General features: G+C 46.4%; 1 protein-coding gene across 2 annotated transcripts; it reads right to left on the bottom strand.

Moving 5' to 3' along the window:
- Positions 1 to 319: 319 nt before the first annotated feature.
- On the bottom strand, positions 320 to 10,120 carry LOC102451583 (nicotinamide N-methyltransferase). Of its 2 annotated transcripts, XM_075909799.2 has the most exons (4): positions 9,593 to 10,120; positions 7,350 to 7,557; positions 1,923 to 2,253; positions 320 to 688 (listed from the first exon to the last, which is right to left on the bottom strand). In XM_075909799.2, the coding sequence occupies exons 1-4, from the start codon at positions 9,750 to 9,752 to the stop codon at positions 656 to 658; spliced, it is 732 nt and encodes a 243-aa protein (XP_075765914.2). In that variant the 5' UTR covers positions 9,753 to 10,120; the 3' UTR covers positions 320 to 655. The 2 variants fall into 2 exon arrangements, with proteins under 2 accessions (XP_075765914.2, XP_075765913.2); XM_075909798.2 differs by having other exon boundaries at positions 320 to 2,253; positions 9,593 to 10,119.
- Between the last annotated feature and the right edge of the window lie 15,192 nt (positions 10,121 to 25,312).

The following is a 25,312-nucleotide window of genomic DNA, read 5'->3' as shown; positions in this document are numbered from 1 at the left end:
GGGGGCGGGCAGACCCAAGGTTTTCAAGCAGCTGCCCTCAGTGTGAGGAAGTCTTGTCTATGCCCGCAATCTGAAATCACTAGCCTCTGGCAACACAAGCACTTCCTTCCTGCCCTTCGTAGGCCTTTCTTTCCCGGTACACAGATTACTGATAACCACATACCTTCTTCTGAATCCTCAGAGTGGCCTCGGACACACCCAGCCCCTGTTCCACTGAACGGTCAGAGCCACAACCGGCAAAAGGCAAAGCACTCACCAGCTTGCTCGATTCACGTCAGGATCACCACGCCGCTGCACACACAGCTCTTCAATACATACATTGCGTGAAAAGAGGCATTATGTTTATTATCGAAGCACAGATTCCAGTGACAGAAAGTACGAATATTGGAAACACATGGTTACATATAAAACACCATCATCACAATGCTTTCAGTTTAGCTCAGATCCCTTCCCGCTGGCAGTCCTCACAGACCGAAGGAATAACCGGAGGTTCGTCTGCACCCCAGACAGAGTTTCAAAAGTTCATTGTATTACTCCTGCCCATCTTGGCTGGCTTTATTTTTCCCAGAAGCCTCTGCAATCTATTGATTAGAACATTGCTCGGGTTAAGCCAAGGTGACGTACTCATCTGTCTTTCAGGAGAGAGGTACGCAGATCAGCTCCTGGGGACCAACTTTAACACACAATCCTGCGAACATAATTTTGAGTATGTATCCATAACTATTCACATGCTCTCCAGACAGCCATCTTGCAATGATTAAGTGTGACACAGGCTTTCACTAGAGACTTTACAGGGGCCCCCTTTTGATGAACCCAGGAAATCCCTCTACATCTATGCATCCCTGTGCCACCTGCCAGTTGGCATCAAGGGGTCCCGGGGTCGCATGACTCATCACTCAGTTCTATGTTAAGAACATAAGAGCAGCCACACTGGGTCAGACCAAAGGTCCATCAAGTCCAGTATCCTGTCTGCTGACAGTGGCTAATGCCAGATGCCCCAGAGAGAGTGAACAGAACAGGTAATGATCAAGCCATCTCTCTCCTGCCATCCATTTCCAGCTTCTGACAAACAGAGGCTGGGGACACCATTCCTACCCATCCTGGATAATAGCTATTGAGGGACTTATCCTCCATGAATTTATCTAGTTATTTTTTTAACCCTGTTAAAGGCTGGTCTTCACATCCTCCTCTGGCAAGGAGTTCCACAGGTTGACTATGCTGCATGAAGAAAAACTTCCTTTTCTTTGTTTTAAATCTGCTACCTATTAATTTAATTTGGTGACTCCTCATTCTTATGTTATGGGAACAAGAAAATAGCTTTTCCTTATTCACTATTTCTACACCAGTCTTATTCTCTATCCCTTTTTAAATACTTCCTAATATTCGGTTTGCTTTTTTGACTGCCGCTGCACACTGCATGGATATTTTCAGGGAACTCTCCATAATGTCTCCAAGATCTCTCTCTTGAGTTCTTGTCGCTAAATTAGTCCCCATCCTATTGTATGTATAGTTGGAATTATTCTTTCCAATGTGCATTACTTTGCATTTATCAACATTAAATTTCATATGCCATTTTGTTGCTCAATCACTTAGTTCTGTGAGATCTTTTTGAAACTCTTCAAACTATGATCTTTGATTAATACACATGCCAATGCAAAATCACATGCACCTTCAATTCGGAGAAGCACCCCGTGCTCCCAGCCCCCGTCACAGCTCCCTGCCCCCCAGAGACCCAAAGTACAAGTTTGCCCCGGCTCCATTTTCCCTAAAGCTGGACTTATCCTCTTCCTTGAACCCAGGCTCTTTCCTGCTCGTTATCAGCAGGACTCAGCAGGCTGCTTGCATGCAACCAGACTCTGCACAGCCTCAAAGTCTGAAAATGTGCTTTCCGAACGCTTTGGCATCACCGTGACACATTGTACCTCAAACCCGGCCTCGCTCAGGGCTTCCACCACCGATTCCTTCTCCAGGTAGAGGCAGGAGAACCTCTTCTGGCCTACTATGTAGTAAGTTTCCTTTAGGACTGTCATCATCACCAGGTGCCCCCCTGGCTTTAACAGAGAACTGATGTTCTTCAGCGCTGCACGATAGCTGGTCAGGTCCTTGCAAGCAGCTTCCAGGCATAATGTGGAGAGCAGGCAATCGGCTTGGGGCAGAGACACAGGGCCCAGGACGCTGGATTTGGACACGTCGCATTTCAGAACCTGTTTGACTTTATTTCTCAGTTTCGCTTCCTTCTCAGCCCACTTTTCCCTGCAAGAAATCTTATATTATATACTATTGCGTGGTTACCGGTCTGCCCATCATCTCTCAGCAAGGGGGTGTTCAACGGAATCTGAAGGCAGCACATTTAAAACGACACAACACACAATTAACCAGGGGAGCTCATTGTCACAACGACACTGCTGAGGCCAAGAATTAGACCAACGCATCTGATATTTACATGGGTAACCGCCCGCGGCAGTAGAGATTAATAGTCACAGAGCCCTGGAAGGGCTATAAACCCTCCAGAGGATTGTGGCAGGAACTAGAAAAGCCAGTTGTGTGACTCTGTCAGATCCGGGGGCATCTTCCGCACTTCTGAGCTACGCTGGGATGGAGGGGCTAGTGCTTAGCATGCTAACCTACAACCCCGGAGACCTGCAGTCCGTTCTGTCCTTCTGCGCGGCCTTTGAATAAGTTCCAGAATATCTGTGCTTCTGTCTCCTCTCTAGGGGTACGTCTAGACTACCGCGTTTTGTCGACAGAAGTTTTGTCAACAGTATCTGTCGACAAAACTTCTGTCGACAAAGAGCGTCCAGACACATTGAGTTCTGTCGACAAAGCAAGCTGCTTTGTCGACAGAACCCTGTAGTCTAGACGCAACCCTACAGGCAATAACACCTTCTGTCGACAGAAGGTGTTATGCCTCATAAAATGAGGTTTACCAGCGTCGACAAAACTGCTGAGTTCTGTCGACGTTATGTCGACAGAACTCAGCGGTAGTGTAGATGCTGGTATAGTTTTGTCGACAAAACTCAGTAGTCTAGACACACCCTCGGTAATGGGGTAGCAGCCTGTCTTTCCTCCCAGTCCTCAGGGCGTTGTGAGAGTGTATTAGTAAACATGGAGGCTCTCAGACACTATGGTGACGGAGGCTGTACCAATTCCCAGATAGAGACTCGTGCCTCTAACGTGCAACTTACCCCAGTCCTGTGCTGCACCCTTCAACAGCTCTGCCAAACTGCCCTGCTCTCTTCCAGTCCTGGCCTCACTCTGCCCCTCCAGCTCTCTCCATGCACCTCTATCCAGACCCGCATTCCGTCGCCCTTGCCACGCCAGTCCTGCCTCCTTTGATTACGTGCTGCCAATGTCCAGCCAGAGCAGAAAAAGGACTAACGGAGAGAAGCAGGAGTCGGATCAGTGTTTGTACAGCTGCACTTACACTACAGGCAGTAATTAATTACACTCCTTTGGAATGAACGTCTGGCAGTGAGGCAATGCCTAGAGCTACAAACCTGGAAATGAATGAGTAAGGAGAAACTGAGGCAGGGCACAACAAAGGTGATGCTATCTAGAAAACTGTTTACTGGAATTGGGCAATTTTGTAAAGTCTCTGTCCTGGTTGTTTGTTTCAATATGACTTTGGGTGCAGGTTGCAAACCCCTCCCCACATGCTTTTGGAAGACAAACTCAGAGTCCTTGCCATCTATGGTAAGAGCAGTGGTCATGTAGTCAAAACAAAGACTGGCAGTTTAGTCCTCCCTCTGCCACTGACTATCTGTGTGATCTTGGGCATGTCACTTTCCTTTGCTGCATCTTTAAAATGGAGATTACAATGTTTATTTATGTTTCTATTCAGTGGAGTTGTAGCTGTGTTAGTCCCAAGATATTAGAGGTACAAGTTGGGTGAGGTAATATCTTTTATTGCATCAGTTTCTCAATTTCTGTCCCATGGCTTGGTGTAATAAAATAAATGCCTCACCTATCTTGTCCCCTTATCTGTTTGCCACAATGTTTATGTTCTGCTCATCACCATAGTATTGCACACTCTGGAGTTGTTATGAAGTCAAAATCATTTGTGCTTTTAAAATGCACTGCCAACCTGTGGAACTCATTGCCAAGGGATGTTGTGAAGGCCAAAAGTATAACTGGGTTCAAAAAAGAATTGGATAAGTTCATGAAAGACAGGTGCATAAATGGCTAATAGCCAAGAGGGTCAGAGACACAACCCCATGTTCTGGGTAGCCCTAACCTCTGACTGCTAGAAGCGGAAACTTGACAAACAGGGAATGGATCATTTGATAAATTGCCCCTCTGATGCATCTTATCTGGTAGTGGCTGCTTTTGGAAGACAGGGCACCGGGCCAGTTGGACCACTGGCTGAGTACGGCCATTCTTAGGAGATGGAAGGTGCATGAGAATGTAAAAGAATGAGTACATATTAGAATGTACACACACCAGGGACCCTCTTTTTGCTGTGTGTTTGTACAGCACCTCACACAAGGTCGTGCTGACCCATGGCTATGGCTCCCGGCAGTATGTTAAAAAGGTATTATCCTAATATCAGCAACTCATGACCTATAGGCTCCTCCTGGCAGCTTCCTGTAGCCAGACAGGAACCCCCCTGTAACATCCATTTTTGCTTGCCTGGAGAATGCAGGGCACACAGAGCAGTAAAAGCCTTGAACAAAAGGCCCGGGGTGCTGTGTGACCCTGAATGGCTGTAAACAGAGATATGCCAATTGCTGACCAAGAGGCCGCCGAGGAGTGCCCTTGACTGAAACCCATATTGATACGAACACAGAGCCGTCCGCGGGGGGAGGAATCTCTCGCCCAGTAAAAAAATATCCAGTACTCGCAATTTAGTTATCTCTCTTGCAAGTGTAAATTAAGTTGAAACTTGCTTGTAAGAACTGGCGCCACAAAAACGGACCAGTACAATTTGGCCTCTTAGATAAGAAAGAGGATACGGGCCCTGAAGGGTATGCATGTGTTTATTTTAAACAAAATGTGGTTTAAAAAATGTGGTAGGTAAGGTCCCTTGGAAAGTAAGACTGAGGGTAAAAACAACTGAAGAGAGTTGGCAGTTTTTCAAAGGGACATTATTAAGAGCCAAAAGCAAGCTATTCTGCTGTGTAGGAAAGAGAAAATATGGCAAAAGACAGCCTTGGCTTAACCAGGAGATCTTTCATAACCTAAAAATAGAAAAAGTAGTCTAATAAAAAATGGAAACTAGGACAAATTACAAAGGATGAATATAGGCAAACGATACAGGAATACAGGGCCATGTCTAGACTACATGGCTTGTGAAACAAGGTTTACCAGAGCAGTCAACAAAGGCTTCCCTTGTCGACCGCGGTGTGTCCAGACTGCCCCGCTGAGCCGGATCAGCTGATCGTCAGTAAAGCACGGAGGCCATTTTTATTGTAATGAAGCGGGGATTACTTAAATCCCTGTTTCTTTGACTATGCCGAATAAACTATTTTACAAGGCTCCGTCGACGGAGCCATGTAGTCTAGACATAGCCCAAGGATGAGATTAGAAAGGCAAAGGCACAAAACAAGCTCAAACTAGCTACAGGCACAAAGGGAAACAAGAAAACATTCTACAAATATATTAGAAACAAGAGGAAGACCAAGGAGAGGGTAGGCCCACTGGTCAGTGAGGAGGGAGAAACAGTAACAGGAAACTTGGAAATGGCACAGATGCTTAATGACTTCTTTGTTTTGGTCTTCACCGAGAAGTCTGAAGGAATGCCTAAAATAGCAATTGCTAGTGGGAAGGAGGTAGGTTTAGAAGATAAAATAAAAAAAGAACAAGTTAAAAATCACTTAGAAAAGTTAGATGTCTGCAAGTCACCAGGGTCTGATGAAATGCATCCTAGAATACTCAAGGAGCTGATAGAGGAGGTATCTGAGCCTTTAGCTATCATCTTTGAAAAATCATGGAAGACAGGAGAGATTCCAGAAGACTGGAAAAGAGCAAATATAGTGCCCATCTATAAAAAAGGGAAATAAGAACAACCCAGGAAACTACAGACCAGTCAGTTTAACTTCTGTGTCAGGAAAGATAATGGAGCAAGTAATTACGGAAATCATCTGCAAACACTTGGAAGATAATAAGATGATAGGAAACAGCCAGCATGGATTTATAAAGAGCAAATCATGTCAAATCAATCTGATAGCTTTCTTTGATAGAATAACGAGTCTTGTGGATAAGGGAGAAGCAGGGGACGTGGTATACCTAGACTTTAGTAAGGCATTTGATATGGTCTCACATGATATTCATATCAATAAACTAGGCAAATACAACTTAGATGGGGCTACTATAAGGTGGGTGCATAACTGGTTGGATAACCATTTTCAGAGAGTAGTTATTAATGGTTCACAATCCTACTGGAAAGGTATAACAATTGGGGTTCCGCAGGGGTCTGTTTTGGGACCGGCTCTGTTCCATATCTTCATCAACGATTTAGATATTGGCATAGAAAGTACGCTTATTAAGTTTGCAGATGATACAAAGCTGGGAGGGGTTGCAACTGCTTTGGAGGATGGTGTCATAATTCAAAATGATCTGGACAAATTGGAGAAATGGTCTGAGGTAAACAGGATGAAGTTTAATAAGGACAAATACAAAGTGTTCCGCTTAGGAAGGAACAATCAGTTTCACACATACAGAATGGGAAGCGACTGTCTAGGAAAGAGTATGGCATTTCAAGAAAGATGTGGAGAAATTGGAGAAGGTCCAAAGAAGAGCAGCAAGAATGATTAAAGGTCTAGAGAACAGGACCTAGGGGGGAAGACTGAAAGAATTAGGCTTGTTTAGTTTGGAAAAGAGAAGACTGAGAGGGACCATGATAGCGGTTTTCAGGTATCTAAAAGGGTGTCACAAGGAGGAGGGAGAAAAATTGTTCTTCCTGGTCTCTGAGGATAAACCAAGAAGCAATGGGCTTAAACTGCAGTAAGAGAGGTTTAGGTTGGACATCAGGAAAAAATTCCCAACTGTCAGGTTGGTTAAACGCTGGAATAAATTGCCCAGGGAGGTTGTGGAATCTCCATCTCTGGAGATATTTAAGAGTAGGTTAGATAAATGTCTATCAGAGATGGTTTAGACCAGTGGTCCCCAACCTTTGGTGGCTGCTGGCGCTCACGCGCCACGCTTCCGGGGGTGGGCCATACATGCGCCGTGTGCTGAGGGCAGGGCCAGCCCAAATGTTTTGGCGGGTGCACATAAATGCCCCGGCGGGCACCATGATGCCTGCAGGCACCGCATTGGGGACCACATGAGGGCAGGGGGCTCTCTCGAGGTCCCTTCCAGTCCTAGTATTCTATGATTCTATGATCAGTAGCCAGGTCACCTTCCCCTACCTGTCTCCTTCCAGCTCACAGACGTATTTCACCACTGGGGTCCAATCAAACGCTCCCGGCTCCTTCTTCAGCCATTTCTCCAGTTCCTGGCGGTTCCGGTCTGTGTAGTCGGAAGCGACGATCTCCTTAAAGTTCTCGCAGGCGGACAGGAGCTGGTAAATGGTGGGGCCACTGCCGATGTCAATCAGGGTGTCGCCTTTCACACCACCTGGTTTGGAAAGTTGGGGAATGAAGATATGTTGACACATTGCGTGGCCAGTAACATGGAGACATTGTAAGTGCTGGTCTGGAGTTTGGAAGGGAATTTGTGCTTGCTTTTTATTTGCTTTTTTGATGCCTTGTGTGGAGGGTATGTCAGATGGAATATTCCTCAAGCAACAGCCCCAAACCTATGGAGCTGAGTTCTGGTGAAGGCCTTTGCCTGTGTTGACTAAGGAAATCAGCCAGAGACCGGCCATGTGACTTCAAATGACCCTCTGAGCCATGGTCCCTCCTCTGTTAAGTGGGGATAACTATCCTGCCTTCACGCAGATCGTCTATTTGCATTATAAAGCCTAGACTGATGTCGGTTTCTTGTTGCTAGTTCTTTGTTCGTGGTACCAGCTTCCTATCCATTGTTTCCCAGTTTTGTATGTCATTGCCAGAATTATTCAAAGTATATCAATGTAAGATTAATTTTTAGAAATGTCATCAAATGTCGGTGATTGGGATAAAAATGTAAATGACTAATTTATTTATTAATTGAGTAACCAAGTAAGTGGACTGGCAGTATGACATGAGGCAGAATTATTGCTCAGTAACAAAAGTTCATGTCAGCCAATGGCATGTCTCAATTTCCTCAGAATTGTCTAACAAAAAAGGAATAGAGAATAAAACAGAAAATATCCTATTGGCTCTGTATGAAACCATGGTACGCCCACATCTGGAATACTGCATACAGATGTAGCCACCTCATCTCAAAAAAGATATATTGGCTTTGGAAAAGGTTCCGAAAAGGGCAGCAAAATTATTAGGGGGTTGAACGGGTCCCATATGAAGAGAGATAAAAAAGGCTGGGACTTTTCAGCTTAGAAAAGAGGAGACTAAGGGGGCAGGGGTATGAGAGAGGTCTATAAAATCACGACTGGTGTGGAAAAAGTGAATTAGGAAAAGTTATTTACTTATTCCCACAATATAAGATCTAGGGGTCACCCAATGAAATTAATAGGCAGCAGGTTTACAACAAACAAAAGGAAGTTTTTCTTCACTCAGTGCACAGTCAACCTGTGGAACTCCTTGCCAGAGGATGTGGTGAAGGCTAGTACTTTAACAGGGTTCAAAAAGAGCTATTTAGATTCATGGAGGTTAAATCCATCAATGGCTATTAGCCAGGATGAGTAAGAATGGTTTCCCTAGCTTCTGTGTCTAGAAATGGGTGACAGGGGAGGGATCACATGAGGATTACCTGTCATGTTCCCTCCCTCTGGGGCATCTGGCATCGGCCACTGTCAGCAGACAGAATACTGGGCTGGGTGGACTATTGGTCTGATGCAGTATGGCCGTTCTTATGTTCCTAATGACAAAGATTTGATACTTGGGATGAATCAAGGCTAGTTTGTCATGTTCGACCCATCAAAACCCAGCTGCTTACTTCATTAGTAGTTGACTAATCTGCTAATTCTCTTTTAATTTTTTATCAGTTCAATCACTTTGATTTGATGACATTTCTAAAAATGTAAACTTAAGTCAGTGTATTTTTAAATAATTTAAAGAAGTCTAGGAACCATGACTCAGAAACTGAGAATAAGGAACCAACTTCAACCTCAGAACTGTCCAGGCTAAGAACTGCCTTTCCTGCGTGCTTATACCATGCATACCAGGGTCCTGATCTCAGCTGGGGATTCTACATGCTCCTGCAATAATAATTAATCATTCTACAGAAGCTCATTGTCATAGCTGTTCTGACATGCTGATCCTAAAAATGCTTTAAAACAGTGCAAAAGTCGAGTTAAGCTATGCAACTTCAGCTTCGTCAATTGCGTAGCTGAAGTTGAACTAGCATAATTTGGCTTTTGGTGCTATCTACACAGCAGGAAGTCCAAGTTAGAGCAAGACCCCTGTCCCGAAAGCCTCCCTACTCTTATAGATCCTTGTTGTTTCACTTCACAGACAACATTATTAAATGAGCATGCAATCACAGGCCAGAGGAAATGCTGAGAACTTCTCAGCCCTTCTGTCCTATCCCCGCAGGCTGCTCTACTCACCTGAAATGAATATCTTAAAAAGGCTTTTCAGGCTTAATTCTAGAACTTCATTCCGTGGGCAATTACTGGAACCGAAGGAATAGTATGTCTCCAGATACACTGCAGGGTCAAAATCTTTCTGGTACGTTTCTCCCCCCGTGAAACTCGCTGGAGATTCCATCTTGCACAAACAGTCTCTGCTCTGCGTTTGTTCCCAGTGCAAACGGATAGGTCGTCCTGTTGGTATTTTAACCCCTCCTTCTACTGCCAAACTGCACGTTCACTTCAGCCTGAGAAATTATTTAGCTGAGAACACCGACAGGTCCGGCAAGATTTTCTCAGCCTTCCAAATCAAAAGAAGAAGCACAAAAGAATATACAGGAAAGAAAGTCTCTCTGGGACCATTAGCCAAGGATAATCTGCCCCCCTTCCCACCTCCTGGCTCCTTATGTGGGACAACGCTTATACAAAAGAGGAAGAGGAATTTGAGCAGCGTTTTCTGACACATGAAAATGGGCTGACTGTGACGGAAAGCTACTGGGCAGATATTTTGAATGCCTGTTTTGCCACACTATGCCCTTTATTCAGCATTGGTCAGGCCACATCTGGAGTATTGTGCCCAGTTCTGGACTCCCTCCCCACTACAGAAAGTATATGAAGCATTGGAGAGAGTCTAGTGAGGGTGACCAAGATGATTAGGGGGCTGGAACGCATGACCTACGAGGAGAGGCTGAGGGATTTGGGCTTATTTAATTTGCAGAGGAGAAGAGTGAAGGGGGATTTGAGAGCAGCCTTCAACTTCCTGAAGGGAGGTTCCAAAGAGGATGCAGAGAGCCTGTTCTCAGTGGTGGCAGATGGCAGAACAAGGAGCAATGGTCTCAAGTTGCAGTGGGGGAGGTTTAGGTTGGATATTAGGAAAAACTATTTCCCTAGGAGGGTGGGGAAGCACTGGGCTGGGTTCCCTAGGGAGGGGGTGGAATCTCCATCCCTAGAGATGTTTAAGTCCCGGCTTGACAAAGCCCTGGCTGGGATTCAGTCGGAGTTGGTCCTGCCTTGGGCAGGGGGCTGGACTCGATGACTCCTGAGGTTTCCTCCAGCCCCGGGGCTCTATGATTCTATGTTGCTGTCACTTCTGGTGCAGGAGAACCCACACATTGTAATGAGATCACGTGGTCTGGGAAACCTGGGTCCCATGGGCTAGGAGACCCAGGTTTGACCAGCAGCAGCTTCAGAACTTCTGAATGAGGAAACAGCTTCATGGAACGGTGGGAGGAGCTTCCATGAACCCACCAGTGGCAGAACACTCAATCCAGAGGAGACCCACCCATTCAGAAGTGGGTCGATGTTATTCTGGGGAAGCCGGCTACCCCCACACGGTTGTAGCTCCATTGCAAACTGTTTGGGGGTTGGAAAGTCAACTTGTGCAGAGTTGTGAGACAATTAACAATGGTTCACCCACAGAGGGGTTGGCATGTGAAAAGTTCCAGAACTAATAGCTGGGGTTTCTGAATGCTGCAGTGGTTCATTGACATTGGAAACGAGGCAGGGATTTAAATATCCCACGCTTAATTTGCATAAAAATGGCCACCGTTTTTGCCGACTCAGCAGTTTGTCGGCAAAAAGAGGCAATCTAGCAAGGGATCTGTCGAGAAAGAAAGCCTTTTTTGACAGATATTGTACACCTCCTTGCAAGAGGCATAAGGGATCTGTCGAAAAAGGCTTTCTTTCTCGACAGATACCCCTCTAGACTGCCGCTTTCTGCCAACAAAGTGCTGAGTCAGCAAAACGTGGTGGCCATTTTTATGCAAATTAGGTGTGGGATATTTAAATCCCTGCCTCATTTGCAATGTCTATCTGCCTAATCTGCATCCCTCTGCCAACAGAGGGATGCAGTCTGGACGTTCCCTCAGTGACTGGGCAGAGACGATGACTCTTCTGTGAAGCTGTGCTGCTGTGCAGCTTAGATTGAACATGACTTAGGGCATGTCTACACTAGGAAACGATTTCAAAATAACTAAACTTAAAATAACTCCCGAAATAACAAAAACAAAATAGCATCACTCCCTGAGGAAAGCAGGAGTACAGATTTTGAAATAACCAGCCCGTTATTTCGAAATCACAGGCTTTGTAGTGTGGACGCTCCGCTTGTTGTTTTAAAATAACCCTCCCCCTTATGTAGTGTAGATGAGGGCTTAAAGACTAATTTACTAGGGCAGAAGCTTTCATGAGATGCAGCTCACGTCATCAGATGCATGAAGAGAAGGAGGTCCCAGGTAGGCACAGATATACATGTCCAGCTTGATTGGAAAATGGCCTCTGTAGAGAAGGAGGCAGGGGTCAAATTCTTTGCTGGTGGCAGTAACGCCACTGAAGTCAACTAAGCCATCAAGGAAGCCACTGAAGTCAACTAAGCCATCAGTAATGCCAATGAAGTCAACTAAGCCATCTGCCCCAAAAGAGTAACTGTTCCTATTCCAGCTCCAACCAGATCAGCCACCCAGCTGCCGAGAAGGGCAGAGGAACACTGAAATCTTTTGTTCACAAGCACTGCCCTGACATCCATCGCTCGTATGTAAACACTTGTATTGCTCTCGACCTTGATACTTAACCCCTCACTCTCTCCTAGAGAACGTGGAGTAGGACTACGCACCGCTAACCCTGGCCTGGCTGTCTTGGGTAATTGGTAGTTACGTTGCTGAACTTCCGACGTTTTCTCACGTTACCTTCCTGGATCATCAGGGTTGACTGATGCTCTGAGGACGCTTCACGAGCCAAAGGTCTGTGTCAGGGTGCAGGCAGCAATCTGACAGGGCTACACACCTTCAGGCCCAGGATTAAAGGCAGGTGCCCCCATACAACTACCAGCGCGCTAAATTCAGGGGGCCGTAAGATATTCAAAAATTTAACACACGGCGAGGGGGAGGGATGGGATAGAACGACTCTCCTCTCTGGAGGCACCATGTGGTCTAAGGCTGGCCCTGGGTACCTCAGCTTCTATGTCCCATCTCTTCAATCATAAGGCGAGCTAGCTCTTGAAGATGGCTGGTTTTCCTCGGAAGGGTGGGGCTGAAGGACAGCATAGGAGCATGAGACTAGGATCACCAGAGGACAGGCTGGAAGTGCGCCAGGTCGGCTATCAACGGGGATGCCCACACTCTCTCTGCTTCTGAGACTGCTGAAGAAAGGGAAGCAGGGCAGGAGCATTTACTCCCCAATGAGGCGAATGGCTTGAGAGAGGAAGGGTAGCAGGGCTCTCTTGGAAAACCCTAAGGACAGGAGAAAGCCGTTTGGCCAGCCCCAAACCTGGAAACACCACAAGGCCCCAAAAACGGCACGATAGGCTTAAAAACTGAGACTTAATCATACATGCTGGGGTTGTTTTCTTTGCTTGCTGAGCTGTCGGGTTCACCCAGGCTGTGTTTTTCAGGGTTTTTTCCACAACCATGGGGACTAGAAATATATTTGCTTCACACACACCCCTTTCCAAAAAAAAGCTGGGGTTCTCACCTCATCAGAAGGCTCCCTTAGGTGGGGCTTTAAGAAAACACCAAACATGGTTCAATTGCAAAAGATGGCAACCGAATCTTCTGTGCTTAACGAGCCCTCTAATCTTTTCCATCCATAGGTGGATTTTTTTCCATCTGTGTGAGGAGTGAATTTTGTTATGTGCACGGAGGCATGTGGCAATGTGCACCACCAGTGGAAACACGAAACCGAGCTGTGGGAGCTCTGCTAATCAGCGGGGCAGCACTGGAATTTCTCCTGAGCGGCTGCACAAGTGCTCAGCTTACAGGGAACACTGCCTGTGTTGTGTGAGTGTCTCGGGGGAGAGGGGCAAGTAGGAGGGGAACTGGCTGTGGTGGAGTGTAAGTTCCTTGCTGGTTGCTATGTTTGGGCTGTGGGCTGTGAGCTGTGGGGGACCCCCACTGGCAGCTGCCTGTAAGCATGGCCCAGCAGGAGGTGCCTTACCCCCCTAGGGCAGTGGCTAAAATAAGTTCTACAAGTTAAGAGAAGAAGCTGAACAAAGTAACTGGGGGGTTGGGGGAAGAGTCAGTCTTGGGCTAGAATCATAGAGGAACCAGTCTGAGGAGAGGGCTGGAATCCACGGGCCTAGGGACCCCATTTCAAGGGGTTTGAAGTATCCTGGCTCAGACTTCTGTAAACACATCGGGTGCGTCTCAACTGGCAAGATTTTGCGCAAAAGCTTGAATTTGCACAAGAGCACTGACTTTGTAATGTACAAAATCAGTGCTTCTTGCGCAAATACTTTCCCGCTCCCGCTCGGGAAAAAGCCCTCTTGCACAAGAATCCTTGCGCAAGAGAGCCAGGATAGACAGGGAAGAACTGTTTTGCGCACAAAAGCCCCGATGGTTAAAATGGCGATCGGGGCTTTCTTGTGCAAAATCGCGTCTCTACTGGCCACGGATGCTTTTGCGCAAAAGCAAATCTTTTGCGCAAAGGCACTTGCCAATCTAGACGCGCTTTTGCAGAAATACTTTTAATGGAAAAGGATTTCTGTTAAAAGTATTTCCGCAATATCATGCCAGTCTAGACCCAGCCATCCTGTCTAGGCTGTGCTGTATCCTGGAGAAGCAATAAAACCCGTCTATTCTACCAGCTGGCAGAGTCTGTTCTTGCAGCTATGGGGTGCAAGAATGGGGGAACCCTGACTGCATTGTCACTCCAGCCTCCAGTCTTAGGTGGATCCGAGAGGCTCTCTCCAGGACTGCCTCGTCATCTGGGAACCACCGAGGTGGCTCTGCCCTCAGAGACCTGGTCATCGTAAAGAGTCAGGGTCAGACTGTTGGGAGCCACAGGTAGGGCTTCCAAGCTGGCTGCAGGGCTGTGAATGTGCTTCCCTTCGGAAAAATCCATTCACGGAGACACAAAAGGAACTGCAGCTGCACCACCAGCTGGACCACAGCTCTGCGATAGTCACATACAGGCTGAAAGGGGGAAAACCAAAAGGGGGGAGGGGAATACATGGTTAGCGACGTGAACCCGCATTCTGCCGCGTTATGCTACTACAGCAGCAGCCAAGTGGACCAGGCATTGCACAGATCCATGCAATGGCCCAGGCGTTGCTTTGCAGCGCCCAGTCTTGAAAACAAGCCAATTAAACCGGCTGTCCAGCTCCATCTGTCTACAAACTCTGCTTCCAGAGCAGCTGTAGACATTGATGCCTCCTAATGTTCAGAAAGCAGAAAAGCAGAAGACGCTCGCTGCAATCGGCCTGTGAAATGAATTACAGGGCGGGGGGGAGGACGTGTCCAAATTTTTCCTGATGCATAATAGGCTTTAAAATCCATTTGCAGAAAAATGGTGACAGGGGATCTAATGAGTGCTCTGGTTACAGGAACTGGGGCTAAGAGGCCTCAGTGCCACCCTTGAGATAGGGGGATCCCAGCCTCCTCCCCAGTTCCTTCTCCCCTGCTTTCCAGCCAGGCACTATCTCACTCTCCTCCAGCTCCGCCCCCCAGCCAGGGCAGCATCCACCATCCTTTGTTCCTCTCCATGGGGGTCAGCTGGCCAAACCAGTTGGGATACCCTCTTTGCGTAGTGACTCATCACTTGTCTGCTTGGTGGTGCTACAGACAGCAGCCAGAGAGTTAGCAGGTTACCCCCCACTACGTCACAGGAGGTATATGATAGAGGTCTATAAAATCATGACTGGTGTGGGGAAGGTGAACAAGAAAAAGCTATTTATGTGTTCTCATAACACAAGAACTAGAAGTCACTAAATGAAATTAATAGGTAGCAGGTTTAAAACAAAGAAAAGGAAATCTTTCTTCGTGCAATACACAGACAACCTGTGGAACTCCTTGCCAGAGGATGGTGTGAAGACCAAGACTTTAACGGGGTTCAAAAAAGAGCTAGTTAAATTCATGGAGGATAGGTCTATCAATATGTGTTAGCCAGGATCGGTAGGAATGGTATCCCTAGCCTCTCTCTTTCGGAGGACAGGAATGGAGTGATGGGGAGAGGTCACTCCAGCTGATCCAGCAAATGGACAAGGTCTCTGGTTCACAGGACTGTCCTTACTCGTATGTAGAACATGCAGCTGCATAGGGCATCTGACAATGTGGGGCAATGCTGGGTCTTAATGCCCACCCACCCAACTCTTCCTATCCCTGTTTTGTAGCTCTGCTTCCTTAGGAGAGGATCTAATTAAGCTAAAAGTGAAAAAGCCTTCCATCTCCTAATATCAGCAACTCATGACCTATAGGCTCCTCCTGGCAGCTTCCTGTAGCCAGACAGGAACCCCCCTGTAACATCCATTTTTGCTTGCCTGGAGAATGCAGGGCACACAGAGCAGTAAAAGCCTTGAACAGAAGGCCCGGGGTGCTGTGTGACCCTGAATGGCTGTAAACAGAGATATGCCAATTGCTGACCAAGAGGCCGCCGAGGAGTGCCCTTGACTGAAACCCATATTGATACGAACACAGAGCCGTCCGCGGGGGGAGGAATCTCTCGCCCAGTAAAAAAATGTCCAGTACTCGCAATTTAGTTATCTCTCTTGCAAGTGTAAATTAAGTTGAAACTTGCTTGTAAGAACTGGCGCCACAAAAACGGACCAGTACAATTTGGCCTCTTAGATAAGAAAGAGGATACGGGCCCTGAAGGGTATGCATGTGTTCATTTTAAACAAAATGTGGTTTGGAAAGTACATATGCATAAAGAAGCATGATGTGGTTCACCACCCGAGGAACAGTCTAGAAAAGGCCAAGGGGAGGAGGTGAACTCAACATGTGGAGTGGAGAAGTACAAGCATGTGACAAACAAAGCCATATATGCAAAGGTTGAATCTGTTTGCTTTAGAAGTTTGTGTTATGTAACCTGTTATGTAACTGCCATGTCCTATAAAACAGCAAGGGGAGGGGCTCCTTGCTCGAGGGGCTCTGGCTGATTTTAGTACCAGGGGCTCGTCCCTTGTGCACATTGAATAAAGTCTTGTTGAATTGAATTGAATTGAATTGAATTGAATTGAATTGAAGTATCGAAGACCCTTGATTCTGCCCAGCACCTGACTCTCTGGGAGCCACAAAATCCCAACAGCCCCTATGAGAATACAGATGGGTCCAGCAGCACATTTACTCTGAGTGTCAATCTACCATCTGTCTGCTGGTCGGGTTAGGTGATTGACCTCCCGAGGACTTTAACGGGGTTCAAAAAAGAGCTAGTTAAATTCATGGAGGATAGGTCTATCAATACTTGTTAGCCAGGATCGGTAGGAATGGTATCCCTAGCCTCTCTCTTTCAGAGGACAGGAATGGAGTGATGGGGAGAGGTCACTCCAGCTGATCCAGCAAATGGACATGGTCTCTGGTTCACAGGACTGTCCTTACCCGTATGTAGAACATGCAGCTGCATAGGGCATCTGACAATGTGGGGCAATGCTGGGTCTTAATGCCCACCCACCCACCTCTTCCTATCCCTGTTTTGTAGCTCTGCTTCCTTAGGAGAATATCTAATTAAGCTAAAAGTGAAAAAGCCTGCCAGACCCGTTAGCAGAATATTGAAAGTCTGAAAAGCCATTCAAGTGGTAATGAAGCCATTTGATAGCTGCTTGCCAATGCCACGTATATACTGTCCGTTTCTGAATTTACTGTGTTATTCAGCAGGACCTTTGTTTAAAATTTGCATTAAAATATTTCATTAGTGTGTTGCTGAGGATTGTAAAATCAGATCTCTAAAAACTCATTGTTACCCGGCCCCTCCTCCCCCAGCTACCATTGAGCAGAGGTGCACCTGTTTAGTAGGGCCCCTTAAATTCTAAGGTCGTCCCTGCTGGTTCCCAAAGGATCCCAGAGCAGGGGTAGAAGGACTACTATCAACTGGAGCCTTTCTAGTGATCTCTGGCAAACTGATTAGGATTCCACTTTTAGTGATTTGAATATATTTGCTCTGTAATGCCTTTCCTGTGAGAAGAAATGTGCATGTTTGGAAAGCGCTGTCTGGTAACTTATTACTGACTGAAGTTGCACCACTACCAGTCTCTGAAGAGGAAGCAAAATAGGCCTGCTTTGCTGAATTGTCATTTGCTGGAAATAACACAGTGAAGTCAGGGACCTGTTCAGCTTGGAAATGCCCCGTTCAGGAGCGAGATAGAGGCAGGTGAGGAAAGGCGACAGCGAGGGGGATGGAAATCCCACGCCCTTTCGTACAGGTGAAAATGAAATAAACGTGCTACCACATTTGCATCCTCAACTTGACGCCTCGACATTTTATCCCAGCTCTTCTTGTATGGCTGCCGAAGCGCGAAACCCAGGGCAATCCGTGATCAGGTTAAGATGCCACCGTGTGGACTATTGGCTATGCTTGTGCATCAGTATACCTAGCAAAGAGCCAGGAACGAGCATTTGCTACGTTTGTCTTTTCTGTCATTCAGAATCGGTGACAGGACGGGGGGTTTTTCCATGCAAAAATCCTTATTTTTAATCAATATGCCAGGATGACTTGTCTGAGAGACAACTTCTCCTTGGTGCTCTCAGCCCTAAGATTTATAGCGTGGTAGTACAGCATCCAGGGATCCCTCAGTGTCCAGTGAAGCCCCTGCTATCAATGGAAAAATCTTCTGGGGTCAAATGTGCAGCTTATTATCCATTTTCTTTTTGCTGCCTCTCAAAACCTTTCACTCCACAGCATTATTCTTTCAGAGGGCAGAAATTCCTGTCCCTTTCAGGGGGGCCCTGCTGCTTGGTAAACATTCAGATGAGGAAACAGCCTCTTTGTCGCAATCGCTCTTTCCGATGCTCTGGGAAGCTTGTTTATTTATCTTCCTTTTCTGAAGAGCGAGGGACGGTAATTAAAGACCAGGGGCGCTCGGCTGTAGGGGAATGACCTGCCTTCACTGAAAATATTGCACTTAAATTTTGGGTTATCCCTTGCCTTGCAAACCTGATTAGCCTAATGAAAAAACACTCGGCGCACGGGGAGGGCAGGCACTCAGGAGCAGCAACACACCACACCCAGTATTCCTATGGCATGTGTTCTGGGGGCAGAGTATGGGGGGGATGAGGCTGGTGGTTCGGGAAGGCAGTGCCTTCCACTGCCTATTATACCCGCCATCCTGCAAATGTCCAAAGCCAGAGGCCTCCTGGCGAGGGTTGCCAAGTGTCCAGTTTTTGAACTTTCTGTCCAGGAAACAAATTGAGAAAATACCAGACGTAGAAATGTCCAGTCTTCTCTAATTAAGGAAGTTTTATTATTATCTTGAGTATCAGGCCGTCCTTGCGTACTGCCTGGCTGGTCGACACGCTCACACTGTGCGAGCCTGTCTATCAGCCAGGAAGTACGCAACTACGCAGTAGAGACGAGGGGGCGGGGCCGGGGTGCGATGGAATCCCTGGGGCTAGACTTGCCCGTGCGCCCCACCGGGACTGTGCGTGGGACGGGAAGCGCCCCGGGATCTGCGTGTGCCCGGGCCAGCTTTGCTCCCCTCAATCTCCTCCTGGCCAGCCCTGCTTCTCGCTGGCCAGTTCTCCACCCCGATCTCCCCAGGCCAGCCCCAGTCCCCCCCAACCTCCTCCCGGCCAGCCCTGCTCCCCGCTGGCTGGTTCCCTCCTCTCCCCCCCGATCTTCCCTGGCCAGCCCTGCTCCCCCCAACCTCCTTCCGGCCAATCCTGCTCCCCACTGGCCGGTTCCCTCCTCCCCCCTCGATCTTCCCTGGCCAGTCCTGCTCCCCACAACCTTCTCCCGGCCAGCCCTGCTCCCTGCCAGCTGGTTCCCTCCTTCCCCGCCCCCCCCATCAGATTTTCTCTGGCCAACCCTGCTCCCCCCGACCTCTTCCCGGCCAATCCTGCTCCGTTCCTGGCCTCCTCCCCATCTGAGAGCAAGTGTTTCTGTTATTTTTTTGAAATCATCTGGTAACCCTACTCCTGGCTAGAAACCCTCACACAGTACTGTTTTCTAAGTAGTTTGGCAGGAAGGAGAGGGTGTTTGCATGGGAAAGATGTCCCACTACTGCTCCCGCTGTACCTTTTTAAGTTGTTTGTTTCAATATGACTTTGGGTGCAGGTTGCAAACCCCTCCCCACATGCTTTTGGAAGACAAACTCGGAGTCCTTGCCATCTATGGTAAGAGCAGTGGTCATGTAGTCAAAACAAAGACTGGCAGTTTAGTCCTCCCTCTGCCACTGACTATCTGTGTGATCTTGGGCATGTCACTTTCCTTTGCTGCATCTTTAAAATGGAGATTACAATGTTTATTTATGTTTCTATTCAGTGGAGTTGTAGCTGTGTTAGTCCCAAGATATTAGAGGTACAAGTTGGGTGAGGTAATATCTTTTATTGCATCAGTTTCTCAATTTCTGTCCCATGGCTTGGTGTAATAAAATAAATGCCTCACCTATCTTGTCCCCTTATCTGTTTGCCACAATGTTTATGTTCTGCTCATCACCATAGTATTGCACACTCTGGAGTTGTTATGAAGTCAAATTCATTTGTGCTTTTAAAATGCACTGCCAACCTGTGGAACTCATTGCCAAGGGATGTTGTGAAGGCCAAAAGTATAACTGGGTTCAAAAAAGAATTGGATAAGTTCATGAAAGACAGGTGCATAAATGGCTAATAGCCAAGAGGGTCAGAGACACAACCCCATGTTCTGGGTAGCCCTAACCTCTGACTGCTAGAAGCGGAAACTTGACAAACAGGGAATGGATCATTTGATAAATTGCCCCTCTGATGCATCTTATCTGGTAGTGGCTGCTTTTGGAAGACAGGGCACTGGGCCAGTTGGACCACTGGCTGAGTACGGCCATTCTTAGGAGATGGAAGGTGCATGAGAATGTAAAAGAATGAGTACATATTAGAATGTACACACACCAGGGACCCTCTTTTTGCTGTGTGTTTGTACAGCACCTCACACAAGGTCGTGCTGACCCATGGCTATGGCTCCCGGCAGTATGTTAAAAAGGCATTATCCTAATATCAGCAACTCATGACCTATAGGCTCCTCCTGGCAGCTTCCTGTAGCCAGACAGGAACCCCCGTGTAACATCCATTTTTGCTTGCCTGGAGAATGCAGGGCACACAGAGCAGTAAAAGCCTTGAACAAAAGGCCCGGGGTGCTGTGTGACCCTGAATGGCTGTAAACAGAGATATGCCAATTGCTGACCAAGAGGCCGCCGAGGAGTGCCCTTGACTGAAACCCATATTGATACGAACACAGAGCCGTCCGCGGGGGGAGGAATCTCTCGCCCAGTAAAAAAATGTCCAGTACTCGCAATTTAGTTATCTCTCTTGCAAGTGTAAATTAAGTTGAAACTTGCTTGTAAGAACTGGCGCCACAAAAACGGACCAGTACAATTTGGCCTCTTAGATAAGAAAGAGGATAGGGGCCCTGAAGGGTATGCATGTGTTTATTTTAAACAAAATGTGGTTTGGAAAGTACATATGCATAAAGAAGCATGATGTGGCTCACCACCCGAGGAACAGTCTAGAAAAGGCCAAGGGGAGGAGGTGAACTCAACATGTGGAATGGAGAAGTACAAGCATGTGACAAACAAAGCCATATATGCAAAGGTTGAATCTGTTTGCTTTAGAAGTTTGTGTTATGTAACCTGTTATGTAACTGCCATGTCCTATAAAACAGCAAGGGGAGGGGCTCCTTGCTTGAGGGGCTCTGGCTGATTTTAGTACCAGGGGCTTGTCCTTTGTGCACATTGAATAAAGTCTTGTTGAATTGAATTGAATTGAATTGAATTGAATTGAAGTATCGAAGACCCTTGATTCTGCCCAGCACCTGACTCTCTGGGAGCCACAAAATCCCAACAGCCCCTATGAGAATACAGATGGGTCCAGCAGCACATTTACTCTGAGTGTCAATCTACCATCTGTCTGCTGGTCGGGTTAGGTGTTTGACCTCCCGAGGTTCCACGGGGACACCCACCTCATATTCGTCTTTCCTAGGAATTGAGGGACCGGCTCTGGCTTCACCCGCTGGAGTTGAGAGGCACAGAAGGTGGTAAAAACTGTACCTTGATGTGGTCCTTTGTCTTAAGTGTACACATAGACTTAGAGCTCTTTAAAGATTAAGCTGTCCCTTGGTACCATTCTTTCTATTTTCTATCTTTATTTTCTTTGTAACCATTTTTAAGATCTATATTTGCTAGCAGTTAAGAAATAGAGCAATAGCCTTTGTAACCATATGGTTTATAAGCTTATATAATAAACCTGTAACTGTTTAAGCTTTAACCTGACTCCTTCAGTTGCTGTAACAGAACCAAGCACAATTTAAAAGAACTTCAGCTGGTCATAAGGGACAGGTATAGGAAGAGCTTGGGCGTTTTGGATCGTGTCACTCCTAGGTGACAGATCCGTTGGGGCATCTCTCAGTCTTCTCTAGACTGCCCGCTGCGAAGGGACCCTGTATCCTAGCAGCTGAAATCTGAGATGTAATAAGCTCTTCCTATAAACTCGGGGCGTCTGTCAGCCTGTTGGCTGCCCTCCATGACGGGACCCCGGTCCTAGCAGTAAAGGCACAGACGTTAAACCTTTTCTCGGTAACACACACACACACACATACACACACACTGCCCTGACCGTCGGCTGACACTTCCACACACAGCAGATGGGTCCATGCACATTTCCAGCAGCTCCCATTCCCTGAGCCTCACTTGCATCTGTCATACATCAGCCTGAAGGGAATCCCAATCCATTTGTGGTTCTGTTTTTACATCATACTCAGTGATAAGACCTGTTTCTCCTGACCACTGTCTCAGAAGATTGAAAAAGCTACTGTGGGGAAGCTGTTCTAGATTTGATTTTAACAAAGAGGGAGGAACTGGTTAAGAATTTGAAAGTGGAAGACAGCTTGGGTGAAAGTGATCATGAAATCACAAAGTTCATGATTCTAAGGAATGGTAGAAGGGAAAACAGAAAATAAGAGACAATGGATTTCAGGAAGGCAGATTTTGATAAGCTCAGAGAGCTGGTAGGTAAGGTCCCTTGGAAAGTAAGACTGAGGGTAAAAACAACTGAAGAGAGTTGGCAGTTTTTCAAAGGGACATTATTAAGAGCCAAAAGCAAGCTATTCTGCTGCGTAGGAAAGAGAAAATATGGCAAAAGACAGCCTTGGCTTAACCAGGAGATCTTTCATAACCTAAAAATAGAAAAAGTAGTCTAATAAAAAATGGAAACTAGGACAAATTACAAAGGATGAATATAGGCAAACGATACAGGAATACAGGGCCATGTCTAGACTACATGGCTTGTGAATCAAGGTTTACCAGAGCAGTCAACAAAGGCTTCCCTTGTCGACCGCGGTGTGTCCAGACTGCCCTGCTGAGCCGGATCAGCTGATCGTCAGCAAAGCACGGAGGCCATTTTTATTGTAATGAAGCGGGGATTACTTAAATCCCTGTTTCTTTGACTATGCCGAATAAACTATTTTACAAGGCTCCGTCGACGGAGCCATGTAGTCTAGACATAGCCCAAGGATGAGATTAGAAAGGCAAAGGCACAAAACAAGCTCAAACTAGCTACAGGCACAAAGGGAAACAAGAAAACATTCTATAAATATATTAGAAACAAGAGGAAGACCAAGGAGAGGGTAGGCCCACTGGTCAGTGAGGAGGGAGAAACAGTAACAGGAAACTTGGAAATGGCACAGATGCTTAATGACTTCTTTGTTTTGGTCTTCACCGAGAAGTCTGAAGGAATGCCTAAAATAGCAATTGCTAGTGGGAAGGAGGTAGGTTTAGAAGATAAAATAAAAAAAGAACAAGTTAAAAATCACTTAGAAAAGTTAGATATCTGCAAGTCACCAGGGTCTGATGAAATGCATCCTAGAATACTCAAGGAGCTGATAGAGGAGGTATCTGAGCCTTTAGCTATCATCTTTGAAAAATCATGGAAGACAGGAGAGATTCCAGAAGACTGGAAAAGAGCAAATATAGTGCCCATCTATAAAAAAGGGAAATAAGAACAACCCAGGAAACTACAGACCAGTCAGTTTAACTTCTGTGTCAGGAAAGATAATGGAGCAAGTAATTAAGGAAATCATCTGCAAACACTTGGAAGATAATAAGATGATAGGAAACAGCCAGCATGGATTTGTAAAGAGCAAATCATGTCAAATCAATCTGATAGCTATCTTTGATAGAATAACGTGTCTTGTGGATAAGGGTGAAGCAGGGGACGTGGTATACCTAGACTTTAGTAAGGCATTTGATATGGTCTCACATGATATTCTTATCAATAAACTAGGCAAATACAACTTAGATGGGGCTACTATAAGGTGGGTGCAAAACTGGTTGGATAACCATTTTCAGAGAGTAGTTATTAATGGTTCACAATCCTACTGGAAAGGTATAACAATTGGGGTTCCGCAGGGGTCTGTTTTGGGACCGGCTCTGTTCCATATCTTCATCAACGATTTAGATATTGGCATAGAAAGTACGCTTATTAAGTTTGCAGATGATACAAAGCTGGAAGGGGTTGCAACTGCTTTGGAGGATGGTGTCATAATTCAAAATGATCTGGACAAATTGGAGAAATGGTCTGAGGTAAACAGGATGAAGTTTAATAAGGACAAATACAAAGTGTTCCGCTTAGGAAGGAACAATCAGTTTCACACATACAGAATGGGAAGCGACTGTCTAGGAAAGAGTATGGCATTTCAAGAAAGATGTGGAGAAATTGGAGAAGGTCCAAAGAAGAGCAGCAAGAATGATTAAAGGTCTAGAGAACATGACCTAGGAGGGAAGACTGAAAGAATTAGGCTTCTTTAGTTTGGAAAAGAGAAGACTGAGAGGGACCATGATAGCGGTTTTCAGGTATCTAAAAGGGTGTCACAAGGAGGAGGGAGAAAAATTGTTCTTCCTGGTCTCTGAGGATAAACCAAGAAGCAATGGGCTTAAACTGCAGTAAGAGAGGTTTAGGTTGGACATCAGGATGGAGTCACGCTGTTTAGAGGCCTACTAGCACATTTAGGGCTGCCTCAGTTTACCCTACAAGGATCTTGTGGAAAAAGTGGCTTTTGCAAAAAGAAAACGTCCACACTGTTTGTTTTTGCACAAAAAAACCCTGGGAAAAAGCGGATCGGCAGAAAACATGCAAATGAGATTGCAACTCATTCAAATGAGTCCCTCGTTAGCATAGATTTTGCCGAGAAAACTCTAAGGCTATGTCTACACTGGCACGATCTTGAGCCAGAGCTATACAAATGAGGCTAAGCATGGAATATCAATGAGCCTCATTTGCATATCTAATGAGCTGCCATTTTGCAGAAGAGGCTCTTGCGCAAGAAGGAGCTGTTTACACTGCTCCTTCTTGCGCAAGAAAAACCCTCTTGCGCAATGCCGTTATTCCTGAAAATAATCAGCGTACCAGTATTGCGCAAGAGGGTTTTTCTTGTGCAAGAAGGGGTAGTGTAGACATCTTCTCACACAAGAGCCTCTTCCGCAAAAATGGTGGCTCATTAGATATGCAAATGAGGCTCTGCGATAATTCCACGCTTAGCCTCATTTGCATCGCTCTGGCGCAAGATCGCGCCAGTGTAGACATAGCCATAGTGTAGATGTAGCCTAAGTGCTGACTGCCCCTCTCAGCCCTAGGGCTGCAGTCTGTCCAGATTCTTGTCTCTGGCAAATGTCAAGAACCCAAGCAGAACCAAGGTACAAATTATCGAGAAATTAGAATGAGCAGCCAAAATTGTATGTGGGAACTCCTCCTGCTGAGAAGCATTCCTCAGTTAAGTTCATCCTGCAAGAGCAATTTAGCTGTTTCTATGCTCCTGGAG

This window comes from Pelodiscus sinensis, chromosome 25 (genome assembly GCF_052426305.1).
Source record: "Pelodiscus sinensis isolate ZL-2025 chromosome 25, ASM5242630v1, whole genome shotgun sequence".
Taxonomy (NCBI): Eukaryota; Metazoa; Chordata; order Testudines; family Trionychidae; genus Pelodiscus; species Pelodiscus sinensis.
Note: the sequence above shows the minus strand (reverse complement) of the source record. Positions and strands in the feature narration are given on the sequence as shown.